The following is a 25,747-nucleotide window of genomic DNA, read 5'->3' as shown; positions in this document are numbered from 1 at the left end:
ATGTAATGGGCGGGGGGGGGGGGGGGGGGGGGGGGGGGGGGGGTTGGAGTGGGATCCCTGAACTAATTCCGATGGAAATAGTACCCTTGCATTAAAAGCCCCTAATAAATGAACCCAACAAACATTACAGTAAAAAAATGGCATGAATCAGAACCAAAGTAAATCGACACAGAATCCACATTTCTAGAATGTTTGTTTATTCTTATAAATGTTGTAGAGAGAAAATAAACCTTTTTAACGCAAAGGTTGTTTAGAAAATTTCTTTGACAATTGATGATGCCAGCACTTACAATCCAAGCCCGGTAGGATATTGACTTCAATATTATTTGATATATAACACCAGCATGAGGAATAGGTAACCAGGCAATGGTTTTCAAATTAAACTAAAGATACCTCATGCTGCTGTATGTTTTGCATTTGAGGGCATTGGGTGACATGCAAAAAGGAAAACACATTCCGATCTTGTTACACAGAACAGCTGGTTTCATGTTAAAGCAAAAAATTCCCACAAAACATGCACTCCAAATAATTATGAGACACAATCATTGAAAATGTAATAAAACTAAGTGACTGTTTTGTATTAAGGTTTCACTGTACAGTAACTAGTTGTGAGGGAGCTTTATTTTACATCAATTGGTGTGTGCATCTCGAGTCCCTGATTGTTTTTTAAATCAACCCCTTGTTAACATATAAATTCAGAAGGAAATTGTCGCTGCTGTTGACACCCCCCCACAATGCCCCCTCACAACTCATAAAGTAACTCCCTCCACTGTTTGTAAAATCAGAAATAGGCAGGGTTATAAATGAACAGTCAGCTTGAATTTCCATTCCACGGGAGATAGTTATGGATCTGTGCTGTTCCAGCCAATAATCCATTTTTTGATCAGCTGAATATCTCCCCCTTGTATTTTTGTTTTGTCCATTAGAATCTGTTTGCCTCCTTGCAGAAACCTGAATTAGACTGGTTAAAGACTGTGTGTGTGAATCTATGTGTGCTTGGCTGTGTGTATATCTATGAGTCTGTGTATCTATGTGTGTGTGTCTGTATGTGTGTGTGTGTATATATGTATGTTTGTCCCTTTTTCTCTATGTGTGTGTCTGCCTCTGTGTGTTTCCGTGTTTCTGTGTGCAGGTTTGTGTGTATGTGTTTGTGTTTGTGTGCAGTTGTGTGTGCGTGGGAGTCTGTGTGTGTCTGTATCTGCGTGGGAACCTGTGTGTGTCTGTGTGTGCGTGCGAGTCTGTTTGTGTGCGTTCGGGAGAATATGTGTGCGTGTGAGTCTGTACGTGTGTGTGCATGAGAGTCTGTGTCTGTGCATGTGGGTGTGTGTGTGTGTGAGTTATGTATGTGTATGTATGGGAGAGTTTGTGAGTGTGTGTGCACGCATGGGAATCTGTGTGTGTGCGCGTGTGTGAGAGTCTTGTGTGTGTCTGTCTGTGCATGAGGGGGTCTGTGTGTGCACCTGTTTGTGTGTGCATGTGAGTGTGCATGGGACCCTGTGTGTGTCTGTGTGTGCATGTGAGTCTGTCTGTGCGCACGTGAGCCTGGGAGTCTGTGTGTGTGTGCACATGAGCCTGGGAGGCCGCGTGTGTCTGCATGTGCATGTGAGTCTGCGTGTGTCTGTGTGCATATAAAGCTGTGTGTGTGCGCATGAGCCTAGAAGCCTGTGTATGTCTGTGTGTGAGTCTGTGTGTGCATGCGTGTGAGCCTGGGAGTCTGTGTGTGCGCAGGTGCCTGAGTGTGTGCGCGCATGTGAATCAGTGTGCCCATGTGGGAGTCTGTGTGTGTGAGTGCACATGGGATTCTGTGTGTGTCTGTGTGTGCATAGAAGTTTGTGTGCTCCCGGAAGAGTCTGTATGCCTGTGTGCGTGTGTGAGTCTGTGTGTGTGTGCATGGGAATCTGTCTGCATGTGTGAGTGTGTGTTTGTTTATGCGTGTGCATGGGAGTGTTTGAATGTGTGCGCGCATGTGGGAGTCTGTGTCTGCATGTGTGGGAATCTGTGTGCGTGCATGTGGGTGTCTGTGAGCGTGTGTGTGAGAGTTTATGTGTGTGTGGGGGCCTGTGTGTGTCTGTGTGGCATGGCTGCCTGTGTGTTTGTGTCTCTGTGTCTCTGCATGTGCGTCAGGAAGTCTGTGTGCATACCTGTACATGTGTGTGTGTGTGTGTGTGTGTGTGCATAGGACTCTGTGAGTGCCTGTATGTACATCTGAGTCTCTGTGAGTGAGCACGAGCCTGGGAGCCTGTGTGGGTGTGTGCGTGTGAGTGCACGCGAGCCTGGAAGCCTGCGTGTATCTGTGTGTGTGCAGGAGTCTGTGTGTGTGCGCAATTGGGAATCAGTGTGCGCATGTGGGAGTCTCTGTGTGTGCATGCGTGTGTGTCTCTGTGTGCGTGCGCTTGAGAGTTTGTGTGTCTGTGTGAGTGAATCTATATGTGTGTGTATATGGGAGTTTGTGTGTCTGTGTGTGGGAGTGTTGGTGTGTGCATGTGAGTTGTGTGTGTGTGCATGGGAGTGTTTGTATGTGTGTGCATGCATGGGTGTCTGTATGTGTGCTCGTGGAAGTCTGTGCGCATGAGGGAGTCTGTAAGTGTGTGTGGGACTCTGTGTGAGCCTTCGTGTCTGTGTGGGCAATGGGAGTCGTGTGTATGTATGCACGCACATGTGAGAATCTGTGCTTGTGTGGGAGTCTGCATGTGCATGTCACTGTGCGTGGGAGTCTGTGTGTGTGTCACTGTGCGTGGGAGTCTTTGTATATGTCTGTGTGCATGTGAGTCTGTGAGTGTGGGTGGGAGTCTGTGTGTTTGTGCTGCGTGCATGGTTGTGTGTGTGTGTATCTCTGTGTGGGTGTGTGTTGTGTACATGCATGTATGTTGTGCATGTGTGCGTGTGCCTGTATGTGTGTTAGTATGTGTGTGTGGGTGCGTGTATGTGTGGGTGCATGTGGGTGTGTGTTGTGTGCGCGTTGGGTGGGTGTTTTTCTCTGTGGGTATATGTGTCATGACGTGGGTGTGTGTGGGTGTGGGTGTGTGTGGGTGTGTGTGTGTGGGTGTGTGTTTGGGTGTGTGTGCGGGTGTGTGTGTGTGTGTGAGGGTGCGTGTGTGCATGTGGATGCGTGTGGGTATGTGTGGTGAGTGTGGGTGCATCTGTGTGCGTGCGTATGTGTGGGTGACTCTGTGTGAGTGCTTGTGTGTGTGGGTGCGTGTGTGTGGGTATGTGCGTGTGTATGCGTGGGCGCATGTATAATAGTGTATGGGTGTATTTGTGGGTGCATGTGTGGGTGCATATGTGTTTGTGGATGGGTGTGGGTGTCTGGGTGTGTATGTGTGTGTGTGGATATGTGTGTGTGTGGGGGGGTGCATGTGTGTGGGTGCGGGTGGGTGTGTGGACGTGCGTGTGTGTGGGGGGGGTGCGTGTGTATGTGTGGGTGGGGTGCATGTGTGTGGGTGCGGGTGGGTGTGTGGATGTATGGGTGTGGATGTGTGTGTGTGTGTGTCCTCTTTCTTTCTGAGATTCTCAGGCTTCCATCCCAGTGCCTGTCTGCTAAAGATTCCAACTGTTGCAAAGGCGCAGATGGTGATCACATGAAGGCACTTTCTAAATCAGTGGATTATCTCGAATTAGAAATCAATCTTGCACAAAGACTTTTGACCGGTTCTCAGAGATACTCCTGAGCTTCTTTTTCAGTGTTCCATAGTCAAGTCAATACATTTCCGAGAAAAATTTAATTAAAACTATCAAATCAAGTAAATGAAAGGGACATTGTCAAGATGCATTCTGGTTTAGGTGCTAGAATACATGTTGTAATCAGAGGTGCCTCAATTTTAAATGGTGCCACAGAATGGAGCTCTGCATGTCAGCTTTCCCCCTGTATTCCCACCCACTGAATTCCTCCGAGATCACCCCGCGCTGCCCCACCCTGCCCTGCCTCCTCTGCCCTGCCCACCCTGCCCTGCCTAGTGGGGGAGCTTGTAATCCGCAAGGACCACAGGGAAAATAATCCTTCCCACCCCATAGACCCCATGTGGGCTATTACAGGGTTTAACTGAGAGTGCAGTTAGACTCGGTCTACCGCATGGGTACACAATACTGTAGCACACAATCCACTGAATGACAATACTGCAAATGGCTGGCCTGTAATAATGCGGGCACTTTCAAATCATTCACTCCCCTAAAACAAACTTTCCTGCAAAGGTAAGTCACTTCTTAAAACCACACACTTTCATTTATACAATCAAGGTTTTTCTTTCAAAAAAGTAATTAATACTGGGGTAATTTCTCATCTTTTCCACAAGCATGCGTTGGATTGCAATGTCAGCTGTCCAATGTATACCAATGTCTGGGTTATACCTTTGGCTGCTGTTGGCTAGTCTTAAAGGGGTGGTAGTGAAGGCCAACAAAGAACACCTGGTATCTGTGTTTCCACATCACGTAACATCCCAGAAGGCAGACGATGGCCAAGGTTAAGTTGAGAATTATCTGTACGAGCAGGTAGAGTTTGATCGTACTGGTGACAGACTCACAGTCCGACACGTCGTTGTACTGGAAGGTACGAGCGATACGGTCGTCGGGATCCTGTTTGCAAACGCACTGTTCTTCATTCATCTGGCAGGTGAACGTGGTGATCTGGTTAAAATGGTGAGCAGCAAAAGCCACGGCTGAGATGCAGAGTATCAGACCCAGGGCGCACAGCAGGAAGTACAGCAACTGAAAATGAAAAAAAATGAAATGAAAATCGCTTATTGTCACAAGCAGGCTTCAAATGAAGTTACTGTGAAAAGCCCCTAGTCGCCCCATTCCGGCGCCTGTTCGGGGAGGCTGGTACGGGAATTGAACCGTGCTGCTGGCCTGCCTTGGTCTGCTTTAAAAGCCAGCTATTTAGCACTGTGCTAAACCAGACCCACTAAACTGCAGGAAGAGGCAAACGCATTTTGGTTGATAGTAGCACAGATATAACTTTTAAAAAAGGTCAAAATTCAGCGACCCCGTTGGGCCCTTCGCGATCCGGGAGCAACAGGTGAATTACGTGCGAGCCCCAAATTGGGTTCCCCACCGGGAAACCTCCCGCGAGTCACCAGACTCGCTTCGTCCGGCGCGATCTGGATCACGCACTGACTTGGCGAAGTGAGTCTGGTGACACGCGCTCAATTAAATACCTGGATGCCTGATTTATCTGACGACCGGGATCAGAGGCAGCGCTTGGGAGACCTTGTTAGGGTGGCATTTAGTACTGGTCCACGCAAACGTAGACCAGTCGTAATGGCACCTGGGGGTGGGGGTGGGGGACTCCCAGGCCATTGGAGACACCGAGCTGGTCGGGGACAGAGCAAGGCGGCACCCTGGCTCTTCCCCTGGCACCTGGGCTCCTTGGTACTGCCACCCTGGCACTGCCAAGGGTCAGGCCTTGGGCTTTGCGAGATGGAAGGTGTGAGGGCGGTTCACGGGGGTCTTCCCAAGGTTTTGGGGGTGAAGGGGTTGGGGTCAAAAGTGCATGGGGGGGACACCTGAAAGAAGGGGGGGGGGGTGTCGGGACTGCCAGACAAAATGGCGCCCTGCTCTGCCAGGATCTTTTCCTGCTGACGAGTTTCAGCTCAGGAAATCACTCAAAGTGTAACCTTGGTGGGGAGGACTCCCGAGGCGAAAATAAATGGATAGCGGGGTATTTCTTGGGGTTGTAGCCGCTGAGAAACAGCCGTTAAATGCGCTCTTCAGTGGACTTGAACTTGAGTCCGCTAAATCGCATTCAAAAGCTCTGAAGACGAATCAGATGGAATCAAACGCTAATCCTATTTCCTTTCTCCACAGATGCTTCCAGACTTGCTGATTTTTCTAGCAGGTTCTGCGTTTGTTACAGAGATAACTTACTTTAACTTTGCTTTCTCACTGTTCAATGTATATGGGCAGGATTTAGCGGTCCTGGAAATCCCCGCCCCAAGTTGGCAGACCTTTATCTGATCTGTAAAACTTTCCGTCCCCTCCCGTGATGATTCCCAGGGCAGGTGGGACCAGAAGATCCCACCCAGAAGGATTTAGGTATAGGTGGGCCAGATTAGAATGGCAAACAGGGTTGATGGCCGAAAGGCCACCTCCTTATCCTGTGCATTTTCTTATTATCCATTCTCAGTAACGGTGTTGGAAGATCAACATTCGTTATTTTTCCAAAAATATAATTTACTCATAAAATTTGTGAAGGTACATTGTGCAACCATTCAAAATGGATCTAACATAAAGTGCAGAGAAGATTTCTTTCAATATAGTACATGGGGCAAAACGGTGGCACAGCGGTTAGCACTGCTGCCTCACAGCGCCAGGGACCCAGGTTCAATTCCGGCCTCGGTGACTGGGTGGAGTTTGCACTTTCTCCCCATGGTTCCGATTTCCTCCCACAGTCCAACTATGTGCAAGTTAGGTGGATTGGACATGCTAAATTGCCCCTTAATCTCCAGTGGGGATACGGGGATGGCGGGGGGGGGGGGGGGTTAGGGGGCTGGGGGATTGGGCCTAGATAGGGTGCTCTTTCAGAGGGTCGGTGCAGACTTGATGGGCTGAATGGCCTCCTTCTGCACTGTAGGGATTCTATGATGTTCGGAGCTGCCTTACAATTGAAGCTTACATTTACAATAATAATTTAATGTCCAACATACAGGCCGAGGAGTTCGTCACCGTTTCCAACCTCTTGTTCTCCTTGGTGGGCGTGCCTTAGAGAGAGAGTGTGAGAGAGTGTGAGTTTGTGAGAGTGTATGCGAGAGAGAGAGAGTGTGAATGAGTATGAGTGAGTGAGTGTGAATGTGTGTGTGAGAGTGTGTGTGTGTTTGAGAGAGAGAGTGAGAGAGAGCGAGAGAGTGAGAGAGAGTGTGCTTGTGTTTCAGAGAGAGTGAGAGAGAGCTGTTTTATTACCTGAACTGTGCTACTCAACTCAGTTACAGTAGAGGCTTTGGAAGAAGGCTCGAAGTCGTCCAGAGGTTTTACAGAAAGTTTATTGAGCAACACAACGTAAATAACTGCGTGAGTTCTTACTGTAAGAACTGTACTAATAGAAAGATTACAACTTTTCTATACACTACAACTAGGCCTGACCATACTAGCAGCCCTGAGCTAAATCTCTGCCTCTGTTCTCCTCACAGTCTAATCCACCCAACCGGCCAGAGGGCTGCTTGCTTCCCCTTTTATACACGCCAGTGCTGCCCCCTAGTGGTCTTTCCATTACACATCAGCCCCTTCTCTACATACCCATGTAAAGATCACTACATCCCCATTTTTCACTTTATTTTTCATGGTTACAGAGCTGTAACTAAAAAAATCAAACACAGTCAGTTGCATGCACAAATACAGAACAGAGAGCAATGATTGTATCAGTTCATGTTCACAAGTTCAGACAATTGGGTGCACACCTGATTCGGCTAGACCTCCTGAGTGCCCATTTGGGCACCAACTGCTGATGTCCCGGGATGTCGCATGATAGAGTCCTGCAGATCTAACGTCGGAAATATAGGTTGATGAGGTGGAACCTTTAGCAGGTCTCGCCGATTGCGTCAAAACAGTATTCCATCATCAGACTTCACAACGTAGGATTGTGGCGATACTTGGCGGAGCACCATTGCCATGTTAGACCAACCTCCACCAGGGTGTCGCAATCTAACATGTCGTTGATCGCTAACGGATGCAGCACTTTCGCATGCCGGTCATAGTGCTGCTTTTGTCCGTGACGTTGGTGACGCATCTTGTGCAGGACTGGCGAGTGATCTGGATTGGCGAAGTGTAACGCCAGTAGCATTGTCCTCACATCTCGATTGAAGAGCATTTGAGCCGGTGACAGCCCAGAGCTCAAAGGCGATGAACAATATGACAATAGAGCCAAGTGTATGTCGGAATTCGAGTCAGTGGCCTTGCTGATCAGTTGCTTAATAATGTGGACACCTTTCTCCACCCTGCCATTCGATTGAGGAAAGTGTGGACTTGACGTCACGTGCTTGAAGTTGTATTTGTTTGAGAATTCCAACCACTCCCAGCTTGCAAAGCAAGGACCATTGTCGGACATGACCGTCTGTGGGATGCCATGCCTCAAGAAGGTTTCCTTGCAGTCTTTGATAATTGACGCCGATGTGAGATCCGGGAGTTTCATTACCTCCGGAAAGTTGGAGTAATAATCGATGAGAAGAACATAGAGTTGACCCATGGAATGAAACAAGTCAATGCCAACTTTGTCCCACGATGACGGAGCCATCTCATGCTGCTGGAGTGGCTCCTTGCATTGTGCCGGTCGATGTTTTTGGCACGTGTCACATGCGAGCACCATGTTTGTTATGTCCTCGTTTATCCCAGGCCAGTACACAGATTGCCTCGGTCTTCTTTTGCACTTCTCAACACCAAGATACCCCTCATGAATCCTGCGGAGCATGTTCCCCCAGAGAGCCAGAGGATTCTGTCATTTCGCAGTATGATGCCATCCACCATGGACAGTTCAGTTTGGACGTTTTGGAACTGTGGGCACCGCCCTCTTGGCCAGCCATGCTGAACATTGTGCATGACCTGGAGCAGGGTCGCATCTTCTCGTGTTGCCTGACGAATTTGCTGCAGCCTCTCGTCCGTTGCCGGGAGTTTCTCCCTGCACGACTGTGCATGAACTTCTACATCATTAATGGAAGCCCGAGGTGGACTGTCAGCATCAATGGCTCAGGATAAGGTGTCAGCTATTATTAGGTTCTTCCCAGGAGTGTAGACCAGCGAGAAGTCTTACCTCCGCAACTTCATCATCATGCGTTGTTGGAGGAGCGGCGTCACTTCACTGAGATCTTTGTTGATGATGTTGACCAGTGGCCTATGATCAGTCGCCACTAGAAATGTGGGAAGACCATACACATAGTGGTGAAATTTGGTCACACCCGTGATCAATCCCAGGCACTCCTTCTCTAATTGTGCATACCTGCACTCCATCGCTCAAGAAGCGTAAGCCACTGGGACTCAATCCGACTGGTCATTCCGTTGAAGTAGCACCGCACCAATTCCATGTTGACTGACGTCGGTGGAGATCTTTGTGGATTTTTCTGGGTCAAAGAATACCAGCGTTGGAGCTGCCATCAATTGGTGCTTCAGATCCTCCCACTCGTCTTAGTGCCGTGGAGTCCAGTCAAACTCCGTGTCCTTCCTTATCACTTGTCGTAATGTCGTCGTCCGTGCTGCTCGGTTCGGTATGAGCTTGCCGAGGAAGTTGATGAATCCAAGAAACCTGAGCACCGCTTCCTCGTCACGTGGCCGCTGCATGTTCTGAATTGCCGCGATCGTCTCAGCGTCCGGCTTCACCCTGTGCTCTGATATCGTGTCACCCAGGAAGGTCAGAGATGAACGTGCGAAGGTGCATGTGGCTTGGTTGAGCTTCAGTCCAAATTGGTCGATTCTTTGGAAGACTTGTTTTAACCGAGCAATGTGGTCTTCCTCTGTCGTTGACCATATTATGATGTCATCAACATATACACGGACGCCTTCAATGCCCTCCGTCATCTGCTCCATAATTCTGTGAAATATTTTGGATGCAGAGATAATCCCGAAAGGCATACGATTATAACAATATCGTCCAAACGGTGTGTTGAAGGTACACAGCAGTCGGCTGGAATCATCGAGCTGCATCTGCCAGAAGCTTTGTGAGGCATCAAGTTTGGTGAATATGCGAGCCTTCGCCATTTCGCTCGTTATCTCCTCTCGCTTGGGGATGGGGTAGTGTTCCCTGCGAATGTTTTTGTTCAAGTCTTTGGGATCTAAACAGATTCTGAGTTCACCGGATGGCGTCTTGACACATACCAACGAGCTGACCCAGTCAGTCGGCTGTGTGACCTTCGATATGATGCCTTGAGATTGGAGGCGTTGGAGTTCTGCTTTTAGCCTGTCCCGCAATGGAGCTGGTACCCTCCTTGGTGCATGAATGACCGGTGTTGCATTGTCTTTGAGCAGGATTTTGTACTTGTAGGGTAATGTACCCATGCCACAAAAGACGTCGGGATATTCACTGAGAAGCAGCTGTATGTCATCGGCCAGTCGTGATGAGTCAACCGTGTTCATGAAAATCCTTTGTATCATCTGCAAATCCTTGCAGGCTTGAGCACCTAACAGTGACGTTCTTTTGTCATCCACAATCTCAAAATGTAGTTCTTTCGTGCTTTCTTATGAACTACTTGTAGGTGGCATGATCCCCTCGAGGTGATCTGGTTGCCATTGTAGTCTGTTAACTTGCATGCAACAGGTATCATCTCGTGTGTCCCGGGGATGGATGCAAGGGGCGGGATTCTCCGACCCCTCGCCGGGTCGAAGAATCGCCGGGGGCTGGCGTGAATCCCCCCATATTCGGATATTCAGCAGGTGCGGGAATCGCACCTCGCCAGTCGGCGGGCCCCACCCCCGCGATTCTCCGGCCCGCGATGGACGAAGTCCTGCTGCTGGAATGCCTGTCCCGCCAGCGAGAATCAAACCACCTCTCTTACCGGCGGCCCACCGATCTGCGGGCGGGCCTGTGCCGTGGGGGCACTCTTTTCCCTCCGCCTCGGCCACAGCCTTCACCATGGCCGACGCGTAAGAGACACCACCCCCTGCGCATGCGCGGGGATGATGTCAGCAGCCGCTGATGCTCCCGCGCATGTGCGGACTTCCGCCGGCCAACGAAGTCCTTTCGGCCCCGGCTGGCGTGGCGCCAAATGCCTTTCCCGCCGGCCGGCGGCGCGCCAACCACTCCGGCGCGGGGCTAGCCCCTCAAGGTGAGGGCTTGGTCCTTAAAGCTGCGGAGAAATCCGCACCTTTGGGGCGGCCTGACGCCGGAGTGGTTCCCGCCACTCCATCCGCCGGGACCCCCTGCCCTGCCGGGTAGGGGAGAATCCCGGCCAAGATCTTTGCTGGTCATCAAGTTCGCGGATGCTCCCGTGTCAATCTTGAACGTAATTGGGGAGTTGTTCACTTGCACCGTGGCACTTCATTCGCTTGTGGAGTCAATGGTATGCACATATTGAGGCTGTGTGGTCAGCTCGTGCGGTTCGTCTGTGGCGTTTATGATTCCATCGCCGTATGTGTTCTCCCAGGAATGGAAATCTTTGTGGTCGGAAAAGTTTTCTTCGAGTGTCTGAGTGTCCATTGCATCTACTGTGCGAACCTTGAAGTTTCCACGTCTTTGCGTTGGAGAGTAATATTTTGCTGTAGACTGACACTGGGAGGCAAAATGATTCATCTTGGAGCACTTTAAACATCTTTTGCCTAGTGCAGGACATTTCACTTTTAAATGGGCATTGCCACAGCGGTAGCACATCATGACGTCCGTGACATCCCGCGTCAGCAGCGATCGCGCATGCACGACTCGCTCTTCTGGCTGGGGTTGGTACTTTACATACCGGGATCTTGCGTGATCGCGTTTCTCCTGACTGCGCGCATGCGCAGACACGCTGTAATGTGCGCCAGCCGCCGGAAAAGAAGCCCTGTGACGCGAGGCCACCATTTTGACATCTTCCACCTCGTGGAGTACTTTCTCCATGTTCTTTTTCTCAAGAAGCTCCAGGTACTGATGTTTTTTCTGTTCTTGCTGTAAGCATTTTGCTATGGTAGTTTTTAAAGTTAAATCATTTTGCTGCATTAATGATTCCCTTAAATTTTCACCTGAGAGACCATAGATTAATTGATCCCTGATGATGGCGTCTGTTACATCAGCATAGTTACAAACTTGTGCTAGCAATCGGAGATCTGTGATAAAATTAGAGATAGTCTCCCCGTTTTTTTGGAATCTGTTACGCAGGTTAAAGTGTTCCATGATTTCATTTGACTGTGATTTACAGTGTTCATCAAATTTTTCCATTATCACTTGAAAGCTAGGTTTATCTTCAGTATCACCATATGTAAAAGAGTTATAAATGTCTACAGCTTGCCGGCCTGCCGTTGAGAGTAATATCCCAATCTTTCTCTCGTCGGGGGCTGCATTTAAGGCAGTAGCTGCCATGTATATTTGAAGCTGCTGTTTATACATTTTCCAGTTACTATTTAAATTACCGGTAGTTTTCAGCAACTCTGGAAGTGACGTGTGGTCCATCGCTTCAGTAGGTTGTTTGGAATCAAAATGCTGCGAAGTCTTCCACAGTCGAGCAGCCGGCCCGTTACTTTTGCTGCTTGTTTTGGTTCTTTCTGGCCTCTAACCTAATCTATCTAGTACTGTCCAATTAAAGCCAATCTGGTACCATGTTTTGTTACCTGCAAGGCAGGTAATCTGTGCTACTCAACTCAGTTACAGGAGAGGCTTTGGAAGAAGGCTCAAAGTCATCCAGAAGTTTTACAGAAGGTTTATTGAGCAACACAACTTAAATAACTGCGTGAGCTCTTACTGTAAGAACTGTACTAGTAGAAAGGTTACAACTTTTCTATACACTACCACTAGGCCTGACCACACTAGCAGCCCTGAGCTAAATCTCTGCCTTTGTTCTCCTCACAGTCTAATCCACCCAACAGGCCAGAGGGCTGCTTGCTTCCCCTTTTATACACGCCAGTGCTGCCCCCGAGTGGTCTTTCCATTACCCATTAGCCCCTTCTGTACATACCCATGTAAAGATCACTACAAGAGCGAGAGAGTGAGAGAGAGCGAGAGGGTGAGAGAAAGTTGGAGAGAGTGTGCGTGTGTTTGAGTGAGAGGGAGCGAGAGAGTGCAAGAGAGTGTGAGTTTGAGAGACAGTGTGAGAGAGAATGTGTGAGAGAGTGTGTGAGTGAGTTTAAGTGAGTGAGTATGAATGTGTGTGAGAGTATGTGTGTGTGTTTGAGAGAGAGTGAGAGAGAGAGAGAGAGTTGGAGAGAGTGTGTGTGTGTTTGAGAGCGTGTGAGAGAGAGAGCGAGAGAGAGCAAGAGTGAGAGAGTGGGCGGGATTCTTCAGCTGTTCCCGCCCGGCGACCGGAAATTCCCACTCGAGGTCAATGGACCGTTACATGGTCCCTGTCCTGTCCGTGGCGATCTTGCGGCCAAAAGGTCCAGCTGTGTGTGTTTGAGAGAGAGCATGGGAGAGTGTATATGAGAGAGAGCGAGAATGTGTGTGTGTGTGAGAGTGTGTATAGGAGAGTGAGAGAATGAGAGAGTGTGTATATAATAGTGTGTTTATGAGGAGTGAGTGGGTGTGTGAGAGGATGTGTGAGAGAGAGTGTGTATGTGTGTATGAGAGAAAGGGAGAGTGAGAGAGAGTTATGTGTAAGAGTCTGTGTGTGAGAGAGAAAGAGAGAGAGAAAGTGAGAGAGAGAGTGTATGTGTAGAGAGTGTGTGTGAGAGAGAGATTATGGACGGAATTATCCATTTGAGAGACTAAGGGTGGGATTCTCCATAGCCCGACGGCGAAATTGATGCTGGCACCAGTTTGACACAGGTCCGCCATGCTCTGCCCCTCCGGAATGGCATTATCGTGACGCGTACCGTGTACAGTCGCAATGCCATTGACGCCTCATCGGCCGGCCCCCCCGCGGTGCTCTGTCCCCGATGGGCCGAGTTCCTGACGGCCTGGTACACGTGTGGTCCCAGTGTTTGTGAACCCGGTGTGCCGACTGCAGACTGCGTCCAGTGCCGTCACACTGGGCCGGGATCCATGCCGGGGGTGCTTCTGCGAGGGCATGGGACACTGGTGGGGGGTGGCCAGGGGGTGGGCTGTCAGGTGGCGAATGGCTGGTTGGCTCCGCACACGGCCGGCGCCATGTTGTACGGCGTGACCATTGCAGGTCGTCAGCCGTGCGCATGCGCGGCCCGGGACCCGGCCATTCTCCGGCTGGCTTCGGCACTGAAGTTTCAGTCGGCACCGGTGCTAACCCCTCACCATTGCCAGAATCGGTGAGGGTTTCACGCCGATTTTTTGTTCGTAAAAGGCCACACATGCTCCGCTGGCACTGGCACTGAGCCGCTGAAACGGAGAATCCAACCCTACGTGCTGATGCTGGCACTGGATCTCTGGCCCCGGGGCAATTCAGGACAGTTTAATGGGCTAGCACCGGCGCCACGTGGGGCTAGTGCAATTCCAATGCATGCCAGCGTGTGATACGATAGGCACTGGGCACAGTCTGCTGCCGGCATGCCACGTTCATGAACACTGGGATCACATGTGTCCTGTGCCGTCGGGAACTCGGCCCATTGGGGGCAGAGCATCGCAGGTGGGCACTGGAGAGCCTGACAAGCAGGAGCTGCATATAAGCATTCCACTCCCCACGCACCCTCATCCCAGCCAGGTTGTGCTGGAGCACACCCATCTCGTTGATTGGTCGGCTGGGGCCAGAGGGTATCTGGGGGTGGCACCCATAAGACCCGAGGATACCTCCTTAGGTAAGGAGACCTTAAAACCCGACATTGCCCTCCAGGTGTGGCCTCACTAAAACCCTACAGTTGTAGACCAGGATTTTCTGGGCAGCCCTCTAGCCTGGCTGGGCAGAATCCTGCGTCCGGGATTCATGCTGGGCGGCAGACACGTCACAAGTCGCCCTGCCAGCCGTAGCGGCTTTCTCAACATCCCCGTCAAACTTCCCACCCCGACTCGGTGGGCCTTTGCAAATAGTTCATTAGAGCTATTTTACATCTCATTGATGGGCAGGGTGCACCATTGACTAGCCAGCTGAGCTGCTTCAGCACCCCAGACGAGACGCCCGCTGGCGTGAATTGGTGCGGACCTGGCAACTAGCAGTCCAAGGGATGGCAAGGTGTTGAGGGCTGTCCTTCATGGGAGGTGGGGGTCAGGGGGCTTGTGCTGCACTGGAGGGGCTTGAGGTGGGGGTCCCTGCTGGGGCGGGGCCCGTTTGGGTGCTCTCCCCATCTTCATCCTTTAAACCCTTTAAACAGTCGGCCGGTACGAAAATGTTTCTTATATCCTTTAACTCAGGGTAACAGGAGGTTTCCTAATGTCTGAAAGTGCAGCTGTGGGGGCTACCCTGCACTATGAAGCATTTGAGAACGAAGAGGCGGCCATGTGAAAACCAACTGTGGTTAGGAAAGCACCTGTTATCCTGAGTTAATGGATCCCTGAATCTCCCCTTTGAAACTACCTCTGCCGGAGGTGGCTCTTACCTAAGGTCAGATGCTTTGACCCTTTTGCCCAATTGCGGGGTTCTTGCTGGTGGAAAAAGTGGGAATATCTAAGACTAAGCTATTGTCCTTGGGTGGATAATGCCGAATAGTTACCAAATGAGGGGTGTGACGAATAAGGGGCAACGTTCGGATCATGACGACTCGCGTGGTGCAGCAGGGGGAAATATGGCAGAGGGACCTGTGGCGTTGTTGCCCGCACAATGGTCGACGGAGCAGTTGGTGGAATTCCTGGCGGCTGAGTTTAAGCAGCAAAGGAAGGCGGCTTCAGAGGATCTGGCCAAGGTGGCAGAGCTGATTCAGGCTGCCCTGGAGAGTGGGGCAGAGACTGGAGGCACAGAACGCATCCATCTAGAAGGTGGAGGAGATGGTGGCTGGTCATGAGGGTCGTATTGTCTCGTTGGAGGCTGAAATGTTGATGATGGCAGAGGGTCAGAAAGGATTGAGGGAGAAGGTCGACGAGGAGGCAGGGTCTGAGGATCGTGGAGCTGCCTGAAGGGACCGAGGGAACGCAGGCTCGGAGTATGTGGCCAAGGTGTTTGAGAAGTTTGTGGGCTCTTGCTGTACACAATTTGGCCACACTACAACAGTGATTACACTCCTAAAGTATTTCATTGACTGTAAGCTGCTCCTGAGGATGAGAACGGCTTTATAATAATTCCTTAAGTTAAGTGGGTTTTTTTGCTTGTTGTTTTCTCCCCTCAATGAAGTGCTGGTACCTGCAAAAAGCATATTGGAGTTATACTGCCAGTTTGGGATAGTTTCTTTGGAAGGCTATAGGGAAAATTGAACAATCTGACACGTGGCTCATACCCAGAATAGTGGCATATTGAGCCTTTCAATGTCTACTTTTCACCTGGAAGTGGGACACTGCAATGTCTGGCTCTTCACTGGGGTGATTAGGAGGGATGGTGCAGTGTTAACACTAAATGAGTTTGCGGGAAATCCTGTGCATCATTTGAACACAGCTTTGACAAAGGGTCATCTGGACTCAGAACATTAGCTCTTTTCTCTCCCTAAAGATGCTGTCAGACCTGCTGACATTTTCCAGCGTTTTCTTTTTGGTTTCAGATTCCAGCATCCGCAGTAATTTGCTTTTATTTATTTGAACACAGGTGTTACATTACCACTGCAAAATGCCAACTGGCCAAGTCAACATCATACATGACACATAGAACATTCCGAACATGTCTCATGTACTTCATCCTGCTTGATTCTCCTGCACCAGAGGAACTGTGACTATAGAGCTCTTTCCTAGACATATACAACTTGTGCTTGCACAAGCACACAAATACACATGCACACATACAAATACACACACAAATACATGTGCATACACACACAAATACATACACACACAAATGCACACACGCAAATACGCACACACAAAAATACACACGCACACAAATACATACACACACACAAATACACACACAAAGATACATGCACACAAATACACAACCAGACATACACACGAACACACATAAATACACACGCACACAAATACAGACACACAAATATATACACATAAATACTGACACACACGCAAATACACACACACAATTACATAAATACACACACAAATACATGCCCACACAAATACACACAGATACACACCCACAAATAAGACACACACAAATATGCGCACATGCGCACACAAATACAAATACACAGATACACAAATACACAGGCGCACACACAAATACAAATACACAGATACACAAATACAAATGCACAAATACACACATAAAGACACAAACACATACACGCAAATACACACACATACATACACACAAATACATGCACACGTGCACACACGCGCTCACAAATACACACACATACAAATACGCACACATACACAAATACACATGCACAAGTACACACACACATACATAAATACACACACAAATGCACGCACATAAATACATGCACACACACACATAAATATGCACACACAAATACACACACACACACACACAAACACACAAATGCACACACAAATACGGGCACACACAAATACACACACACAAATAGACTCATACACACAAATACACATACACAGAAATACACACACATACATAAATACACACACAAATACACACACACACAATTCCACACGCGCACACACACACCACACAAACACACATGCACATCACATGCACACAGGGGCACAAGTACATGCACAGACACACACACGCACACACACAAATATATACAAACACACACAAATGCACACGCACACAAATACACACACATACACAAATGCATGCACACGCAAATGCATACACACAAATACACGCATATACACACACAAATACACCACACACAAATACATGTACAAATACACACCCACACAAATACACACGCACACCACACCTATTTGGTCTGAAGTTGGTGAGGCATAAATTGTTGACTAGCGCACTATTAGAACTCTTTGTGTTGTGCAGTGGGATCACCCCCGGTGCTATTCCAATAAACAAACAGGAGAGTTCTCCTCACGGCTGTGGCCAGCTTTTCTCCCTCCAACAACACCATTAAAGTAGATTATCTCATTGTTGTTTGTGGGATGGTGCTGTGCACAAATTGGCTGTTACTCAGTGATTACACGTCAAATATACTTTATTAGCTGTAAAGCGCATTAGGACATCTTGAGATTGTGAAAGGTGCTATATAAACGGCAAGTCTTTGCTTTGTTTTTTTTTCAAAACTGCTCACAATAGAGCACAGATTAGCATTAAGTTGGGAAAATCGATGAGAAAGACCATAAAGGTGGTTGGGGTGGATAAATTCCCAATGGTCAGTAATGGATTCTGATGTTAATATTACAATAGGCAGCAACAAATAATGTCAGCCTTAAGACTAATTGAGCAGAATAAAATCAACTGGCCATATTCAACCTCACTCGAAAATACTCACTGCTCCAAACAGTAAAGTCACCAGATGACCACAGGCTGTTTTCTCCTTTGAGGGGGAGAGCTGACTGGTGGTGGTTTAACCTGAGGATCACCACGCCTCAGGCAAGGGGCAAGGCTGAGAGGAGTCAGGGCCTTCATGAATAAGCTCAGCCAGTACGAGAATTGAACTCATGCTGTTGGCCTCAGCTCCACATCACAAATCACAAACCAGCAGTTCAGCCAACTCGGCGAAAACAGCCCCCAAGCGGTAAAGGATAACCAATAATATAAAACATTTTCATTTCTGCATTCAAAGCTGGCTGGGTGGGGAGTGTGTGTGTGTGTGTGGGGTGGGGGGGGGGGGGGGGGGGGGGGTGCAATGCGATTTCGCCAGCGATTCAGAATGTTGAAATCCAGCTGCAAAAAGCTGGAGATCTGGCTCACAGCTCACGTGATTCTGATCCACAGGATTTGGATTGTGAGCAAAGGCGGCTAGGAAAGACTTATAGCCTCAGCACATTCCTCCGATGTTACAGATGGTGAACTTTAGCACGAGGCTGAGGCTTCCTAGTTGAAATGGCATGTGTGGATTTAAGCTAGGGTAATGGCTGACACTTTGAATTGTTTGATGTTGCAGTTTGGATTGATTTATACTCTTAACTTGCTCTTCCATCCATAAAGGAGGATACCTGTCCTCTGCATTGTGGCCTCCCTTCCTCCCCACACCCCATCCACCGTCACAATCAAATTAAAGTCCAAATGATCAAATTAACCCTGCAAATAACTTTTTAATTCATTTTGTACAAGATGTCGGAGTCACTGGCTGGACCAGCTTTTGATGTCCAGCCCTAATTCCCCTTGAGAAGGTGTTGATGAGTTCCTTTCTGGAACTGCTGCAGTCCATGTGGTGGAGGCCTTAATGCATTCTAAACCATTCTAATGCTTTGAACGCAACAAAGCCACTTGTAGCCTTGCGCATTCAATACAACTGACTTGTGCTGATGTCACCATATAGTCCATCTGCAATTGCGAGATTAATTCTGGATGTGAGCACCAGATGTTCTGACTGGTTGAAGACAAATGTAGGTCCCTTACAGTCAGAAACAGGGGAATGTAAAATGGGGGGGACAAAGAAAGGGCTGAGCAATTAAACATACTTTGGTTCTGTCTTCACAAATGAGGACACAAATAAGATACCAGAAATGTTGTGAACACCGGGTTTAGTGAGAGGGAGGAACTGAAGGAGATCAATATTCATAGAGAAATGGTGTTAGGAAAATTGATGGGATTTAAGGCTGATAATTCCAGGTCCTGATAATCTACATCCCAGAGTACTGAAGGAAGTGGCTCTAGAAATAGTGGATGCATCGGTGGTCAGCTTCCAGGATTCTATTGGCCCTGGGACAATTCCTGCAGACTGGAGGGTAGTTAATATCACTCCATTATTTAAAAAGGGAGGTAGAGAGAAAAAGTGGAATTATACACCAGTAAGCCTGGCGCTGTTAGTGGGGAAAGTTCTGGATTCCATTATCAAAGATTTTATGGTGGAACACTTGGAAAACAGTGGCAGAATCAGACAGAGTCAGCATGGATTTATGGAGGAGAAATCATGTTTGGTAAATCTACTGGAATTCCTCGAGGATGTAACTAGTAAAGCTGATGAGAGGGAGCAAGTGGATGTAGTTAATTTGGACTTCTGGAGCACATGGGATTAGGGGTAGTGTATTGAGATGGATAGAAAACTGTTTGGCAGACAGGAAACAAAGAGTAGCAATTAACAAGTCTTTTTCAAACTGGCAGGCAGTGACTAGTGGGATACCGCAGGGATCGGTGCTAGGATCCAGCTATTCACAATATATATTAATGATTTAGATGAGGGAACAAAATGTAGTATCTCTAAATTTGCAGATGACAGCAAGTTGGGTGGGATGGTGAGCTGTGAGGAGGATGCAGAGATCCTTCAGTGTGATTTGGACAAGTCGAGTGAATGGGCAAATGAATGGCAGATGCAGTATAATTTGGATAAATGTGAGGTTATCCACTTTGGTAGCAAAAACGAGAAGGCAGACTATTATCTGAATGGCCATAAATTAGGAGAGGAAAACATGCAACGAGACCTAGGTGTCCTTATATACCAGTCACTGAAGGTAAGCATGCAGGTACAGCAGGGGGCAAAGAAGGCAAATGGTATGCTGGCCTTCATTGCGAGCGGATTCGAGTACAGGAGCAGGGATGTCTTCCTGCAATTATACAGGGCCTTCTTGAGGCCATACCTGGAATATTGTGTGCAGTTTTGTTCTCCTTATCTTCGGAAGGATGTTCTTGCTCTAGAGGGAGTGCAGCGAAGGTTTACCAGACTGATTCTTCGGATGACGGGACTGATGTATGAGGAGCGATTGAGTAGGTTAGGATTGTATTCATTGGAGGTCAGAAGAATGAGGTGGGATCTCATAGAAATGTATAAAATTCTAACAGGACTAGACAGGGTAAATGCAAGAAGGATGTTCCCGATGGTGGGGGTGTCCAGAACCAGGGGTCACAGTCTGACGATACAGGGTAGACTATTTAGGACAGAGGTGAGTAGAAGTTTCTACACCCAGAGAGAGGTGAGCCTGTGGAATTCGTTACCACAGGAAGTAGTTGAGGCCAAAACATTGCATGTTGTCAAGATATTATATAGCAGTTGACATTATATTGTCAAGTTACATATAGCACTTAGGGCGAAGGGATCAAATGATATGGGGGAAAAGCAGGATTAGGTTATTCAGTTGGATGATCAGCCATGATCATAATGAATGGCGGAGCAGGCTCGAAGGGCTGAATGGCCTCCTCCTGCTCCTATTTTCTATAGATGCTTCTATGGTTCTACCGAGTGCAGCCTGGATTCAAAGGCCTGAGGCCTCCCCATGTGGCAACCTCCTGATCTTGATCAGTTTGCCACAGTAACGAGAAAGTGGAAGAATGCAGCAAGTCTTGTACGTTCGCCAATGACTTGAGGCAAAATTAGACACAGGCCATCTTGCAGCCCCATTGGTCAGGCATTCTTAACAACAACATTTCTAAAAACAAGCAAAAAAGTAAAGGTTGGCATTTGTATTGCTCTTTCCACGACCACAGGATGTCCCAAAGTGCTTTACAACCAGTGGGGCAAATCTTCTGGTCCTGCCCACCATGGGAATCATCGTGGGCGGGACAGACAATTTCACAGACCATTAACCTCAGGCAGGAATTTCCTGTCCTGGGATGGATGGGACTGAATTACTGCTTCAAAATAAACCGCTGTTGTAAAGTCCAAACCCAGCAGCCAATATGAGCACAGCAAGCTCCCACAACCAGCAATATTATAGTGGCCAGACCATTGATCGATTTTGGTAATGTTGAATGAGGGATAAACATTGGCCAGGTCGGCAAGGAAAATTCCCCTGACCTCCTTTGGAATAGTGACATAGAATGTTTTACATCAATCTAAGATGGGGCCTCATTTTAGCATCTGATCCAAAAGATAGCAGCCTCCAACAGTGCAACCCTCCTTAGTACAACAAATCAATTAGTGTCTCCATGAGCTTCTTCGCTGAGGGGCATGGACCCCATCAGCGGAGCAATGGACACAAAGCTCAGCCCAAGTGGGAGCTGAGTAGAGGAAGGCCCGACTGGGACCTCTGTACATCGGGTAAATAGTTGTGAATATAAATAAAGAACCAGTTCCTGTATGCCTCCCATGTGGACTCTACTGTGGTCACAATAGGTGGCACGGAGGCTGGCAATGTTTTCAATCGCACTTGCAAGATAAAGAGTGAGAGGACAAACCTTTTTGTGTGTCACAGAGTTCACTTTCAATGATCTTGAGGGTGAAGATTTTTTTTTCTTATTTATGGGATGCGGCCGTCACTGGGCAGGCTAGCATTTATTGTCCATCCCGATTTGCACCTGAACTGAGAGACTTGCTGGGCCATTTCAGAGGAAAGTTAACCAAATTGCGGTGGGTCTAGTCACATGTTGGCCAAAACCGAGTAAGTATGGCAGATTTCCTTCCCTAAAGGGGCATTAGTGAACCAGATTGATTTTTACAGTAATCGACAATGGTCATCATTTGAATTTTAATTCCAGACTTTTACTGAATTTAAATTTCACCATCTGCCGTGGTGGGATTTGAACCGGGTTCCCGGAGCATGACTCAGGGTCTCTGGATTACTCGTTATGTTAACAACAAATTGTATTTGCTCAGTGCCTTTGCAATAATGGAATATCTCTGTGGCATTCACAGGAGGGTAATCAAATAGAATCTGACACAGAGTTTTATTTGGATATATTAGGATTGGATTGGATTGGATTTGTTTATTGACACGTGTACTGAGGTACAGTGAAAAGCATTTTTCTGCGAGCAGCTCAACAGATCATTTAGTACATGGGAAGAAAAGGGAAGAAAAGAAAATACATAATAGGGCAACACAAGGTTTACAATGTAACTACCATAAGACCATAAGACATAGGACCAGAATTAGGCCACTCGGCCCATCGAGTCTGCTTCGCCATTCAATCATGACTGATATTTTTCTCATCCCCATTCTCCTGCCTTCTCCCCATAACCCCTGATCCCCTTATTAATCAAGAACCTATCTATCTTTGCCTTAAAGACACTCAGTGAATTGGCCTCCACAGCCTTCTGCAGCAAAGAGTTCCACAGATTCACCACCCTCTGGCTGCAAAAATTCCTCCTCATCTCTGTTTTAAAGGATCGTCCCTTTAATCTGAGATGGTGTCCTCTGGTTCTAGTTTTCCTACAAGTGGAAACATCCTCTCCATGTCCACTCTATCCAGGCCTCGCAGTATCCTGTAAGTTTCAATAAGATCCCCTCTTATCCTTCTAAATTCCAACGAGTGCAGACCCAGAATGCTCAAACGTTCTTCATACGGAAGCACCGGCATCGGGTGAAGGGGTGTAGTGTTAATGAGGTCAGTCCATGAGAGGGTCATTTAGGAGTCTGGTAACAGTGGGGAAGAAGCTGTTTTTAATAATAATAATAATAATAATAATCGCTTATTGTCACAAGTAGGCTTCAATTAAGTTACTGTGAAAAGCCCCTAGTCACCACATTCCGGCGCCTGTTGGGGGAGGCCGGTACGGGAATTGAACCTGCACTGCTGGCATTGTTCTGCATTACAAGTCAGCTGTTTAGCCCACTGTGCTAAACCAGCCCCTAGTCTGAGTCTGGTCGTGTGTGTTCAGAGACTTCTGTACCTCCTGCCCGATGGAACAAATTGGAAGAGTGATTAAGCTCGGTGGAAGGGGTCTTTGATTATGCTGCCCGCTTTCCCCAGGCAGTGGGAGGTGTAGATGGAGTCAATGGAAGGGAGGCAGGTTTGTGTGATGGAGTGGGCTGTGTTCACGACTCTCTGAAGTTTCTTGCGGTCCTGGGCCGAGCAGTTACCATACCAGGCTGTGATGCAGCCAGATAGGATGCTTTCTATGGTGCATCTGTAAACGTTGGTAAGAGTTAATGTGGACATGCCGAATTTCCTTAGTTTCCTGAGGAAGTATAAACGCTTTTGTGCTTTCTTGGTTATTCAAGATCCGGCCCACTTATGGTCATTTCGTCAGCAAACTTGTAGATGGAGTTGGAACCAAATTTTGCCACGCAGTCGTGTGTGTACAGGGAGTAGAGTAAGGGGCTGAGTACGCAGCCTTGCGGGGCCCCGGTATTCAGGACTATTGTGGAGAAGGTGTTGTTGTCAATTCTTACTGATTGTGATCTGTGGATCAGAAAGTCGAGGATCCAGTTGCAGAGTGGGGAGCCAAGTCCCTAGGTTTTGGAGCTATGATATGAGCTTGGCTGGGATTATGGTGTTGAAGGCGGAGCTGTAGTCAATAAATAGGAGTCTGATGTAGGAGTCCTTGTTGTCGAGATGCTCTAGGGATGAGTGTAGGGCCAGGGAAATGACGTCTGCTGTGGGCCAGTTGCGGTGGTATGCGAATTGCAGTGGATCAAGGCGTTCTGGGAGTATGGAGGTGATGCGCTTCATGACCAACCTCTTGAAGCACTTCATTACGACTAAAGTCAGGGCCACCGGATGGTAGTCATTGGAGCACATTGCCTGGTTCTTCTTTGGCACCGATATGATGGTGATCTTCTTGAAGCAGGTGGGGACCTCGGAGTGGAGTAGGGACAGGTTAAAGATGTCCGTGAATACCTCTGCCAGCTGGTCCGCGCAGGCTCTGAGTGCACGACAAGGGATCCCGTCCGGGCCCATCGCCTTCCGAGGGTTTACTTTCAGGGAGGCCAATCTGACTTCGGAAGCTGTGATGGTGGGTATGGGTGAGTTATAGGCTGCTGGGGCACTCGACAGCGGATTGTTGGATACCTGCTCGATCCAAGCATAGAATGGATTGAGTTCATCGGGGAGAGGTGCGCTGCTGCCGGAGGTACTGCTCGGCTTCGCTTTGTAGCCCGTTATGTTGTTTAGTCCTTGCCACAACCGCCGATAGTCTGTCTGTGACTCTAGCTTGGTTTGATATTCTCTCTTGGCATCTCGGATGGCTTTGCGGAGGTCGTACCTGGATTTCTTGTATAGGGCAGGATCGTCTGACTTGAACGTCTCAGACCTGTCCTTCAGCAGGGAGTCAATCTCGCGATTGAGCCATGGTTTCTGATTGGGGAACGTACATACTGCTTTCTTTGGCATGCAGTCGTCCACACATTTGCTGATGAAATCTGTGACGGTGGTGTCATACTCGTTTAAGTTGATCACTGAGTTCTTAAATATGGACCAGTCCACTATCTCTAAGCAGTCACGTAAGAGCTCTTCTGTTTCCTTGGACCAGAACTGCATGACCTTCTTAGCTGGATTCTCCCGTTTGAGTTTCTGCTCGTATGCCGGGAGAAGGAGCACCGTCTTATGGTCTGATGTCCCAAAGTGCGGTCGGGGGATGGAGCGGTAGGCGCCCTTGATTTATGAGTAGCAGCGGTCAAGAGTGTTGTTGCCCCTGGTGGGATAGGAGATGTGCTGGTGGAATTTTGGCAGTACACTCTTGAGGTTGGCCTTGTTGAAGTCTCCGGCCAAGATGAACAAGGCCTCCGGGTGTTCTGTTTCGTAGTTGTTTATAACTGTGTACAGTTCGTCCAGCGCCTTCCTCACTTCTGCCTGGAGTGGGATGTAGACCGCTGTGATAACGGCTGAAGTGAACTCACGTGGAAGATAGTATGGGAGGCACTTCACGATCAGGTATTCCAGGTCCGGGGAGCAGTAGGTCACCAGGGTCGCCACATCCAAGCACCAGGAGGAGTGGGGATGTGGATTAGGAAAGGAGATGTGTAAAAATCTGGGTTTTGCGTAGAAGGGAAAGATTGAAAGGTGAGGGGTGGGATTCTCCGTCCCGCCAGCCCCATTTACCGGCAGGGTGCGACCCTGCCGGAAGCGGTATTCTCCGTTCCTGTAGCCACCCAATGGGGTTTCCCATTGTGGCCACCCCCATGCTGTCGGGAAACCCGCAGGCGTGGTGCGCTGCCGGCGAAGCGGAGGATTCCGCTGACGGAGAATCTCGCAGGAGGAGTTTTAGGGTGTTTAGGGTCTGGACAGCTGACTGTAGTGGAGAGAAGCATGAGAAGTGGAATATATAATCTCCACGGAAATTAATTCTGAAGTCAAAAGAAGTGAAGCTCATTTATGTCTATTTTTCTTGGAACACTTTCTCTGGACGGTGCATGAAACATCTGTCTCCATCTGTTTAAATAATGAGGATTGTCAGCAATAAAGCATCTCCTCAAACCCTAATTGGAATGTCATTTAGTCCAGCACCTACTTTG

The 25,747-nt window shown here is 48.4% G+C and overlaps 1 protein-coding gene across 1 annotated transcript in view; it reads right to left on the bottom strand.

Annotated features, from left to right (window-relative positions):
• Window positions 1-180: 180 nt before the first annotated feature.
• The window catches only part of sspn (sarcospan (Kras oncogene-associated gene)), a 47,254-nt gene continuing 21,687 nt past the window's right edge, over window positions 181-25,747 (bottom strand). Inside the window, exon 3 of the mRNA XM_072471849.1 lies at window positions 181-4,701. Coding sequence (XP_072327950.1) covers window positions 4,339-4,701 — 363 coding nt within the window. The 3' untranslated portion in view covers window positions 181-4,338. The remainder of the gene's footprint in view (window positions 4,702-25,747) is intronic.

Source organism: Scyliorhinus torazame, chromosome 13, assembly GCF_047496885.1.
Source record: "Scyliorhinus torazame isolate Kashiwa2021f chromosome 13, sScyTor2.1, whole genome shotgun sequence".
NCBI lineage: Eukaryota > Metazoa > Chordata > Chondrichthyes > Carcharhiniformes > Scyliorhinidae > Scyliorhinus > Scyliorhinus torazame.
Note: the sequence above shows the minus strand (reverse complement) of the source record. Positions and strands in the feature narration are given on the sequence as shown.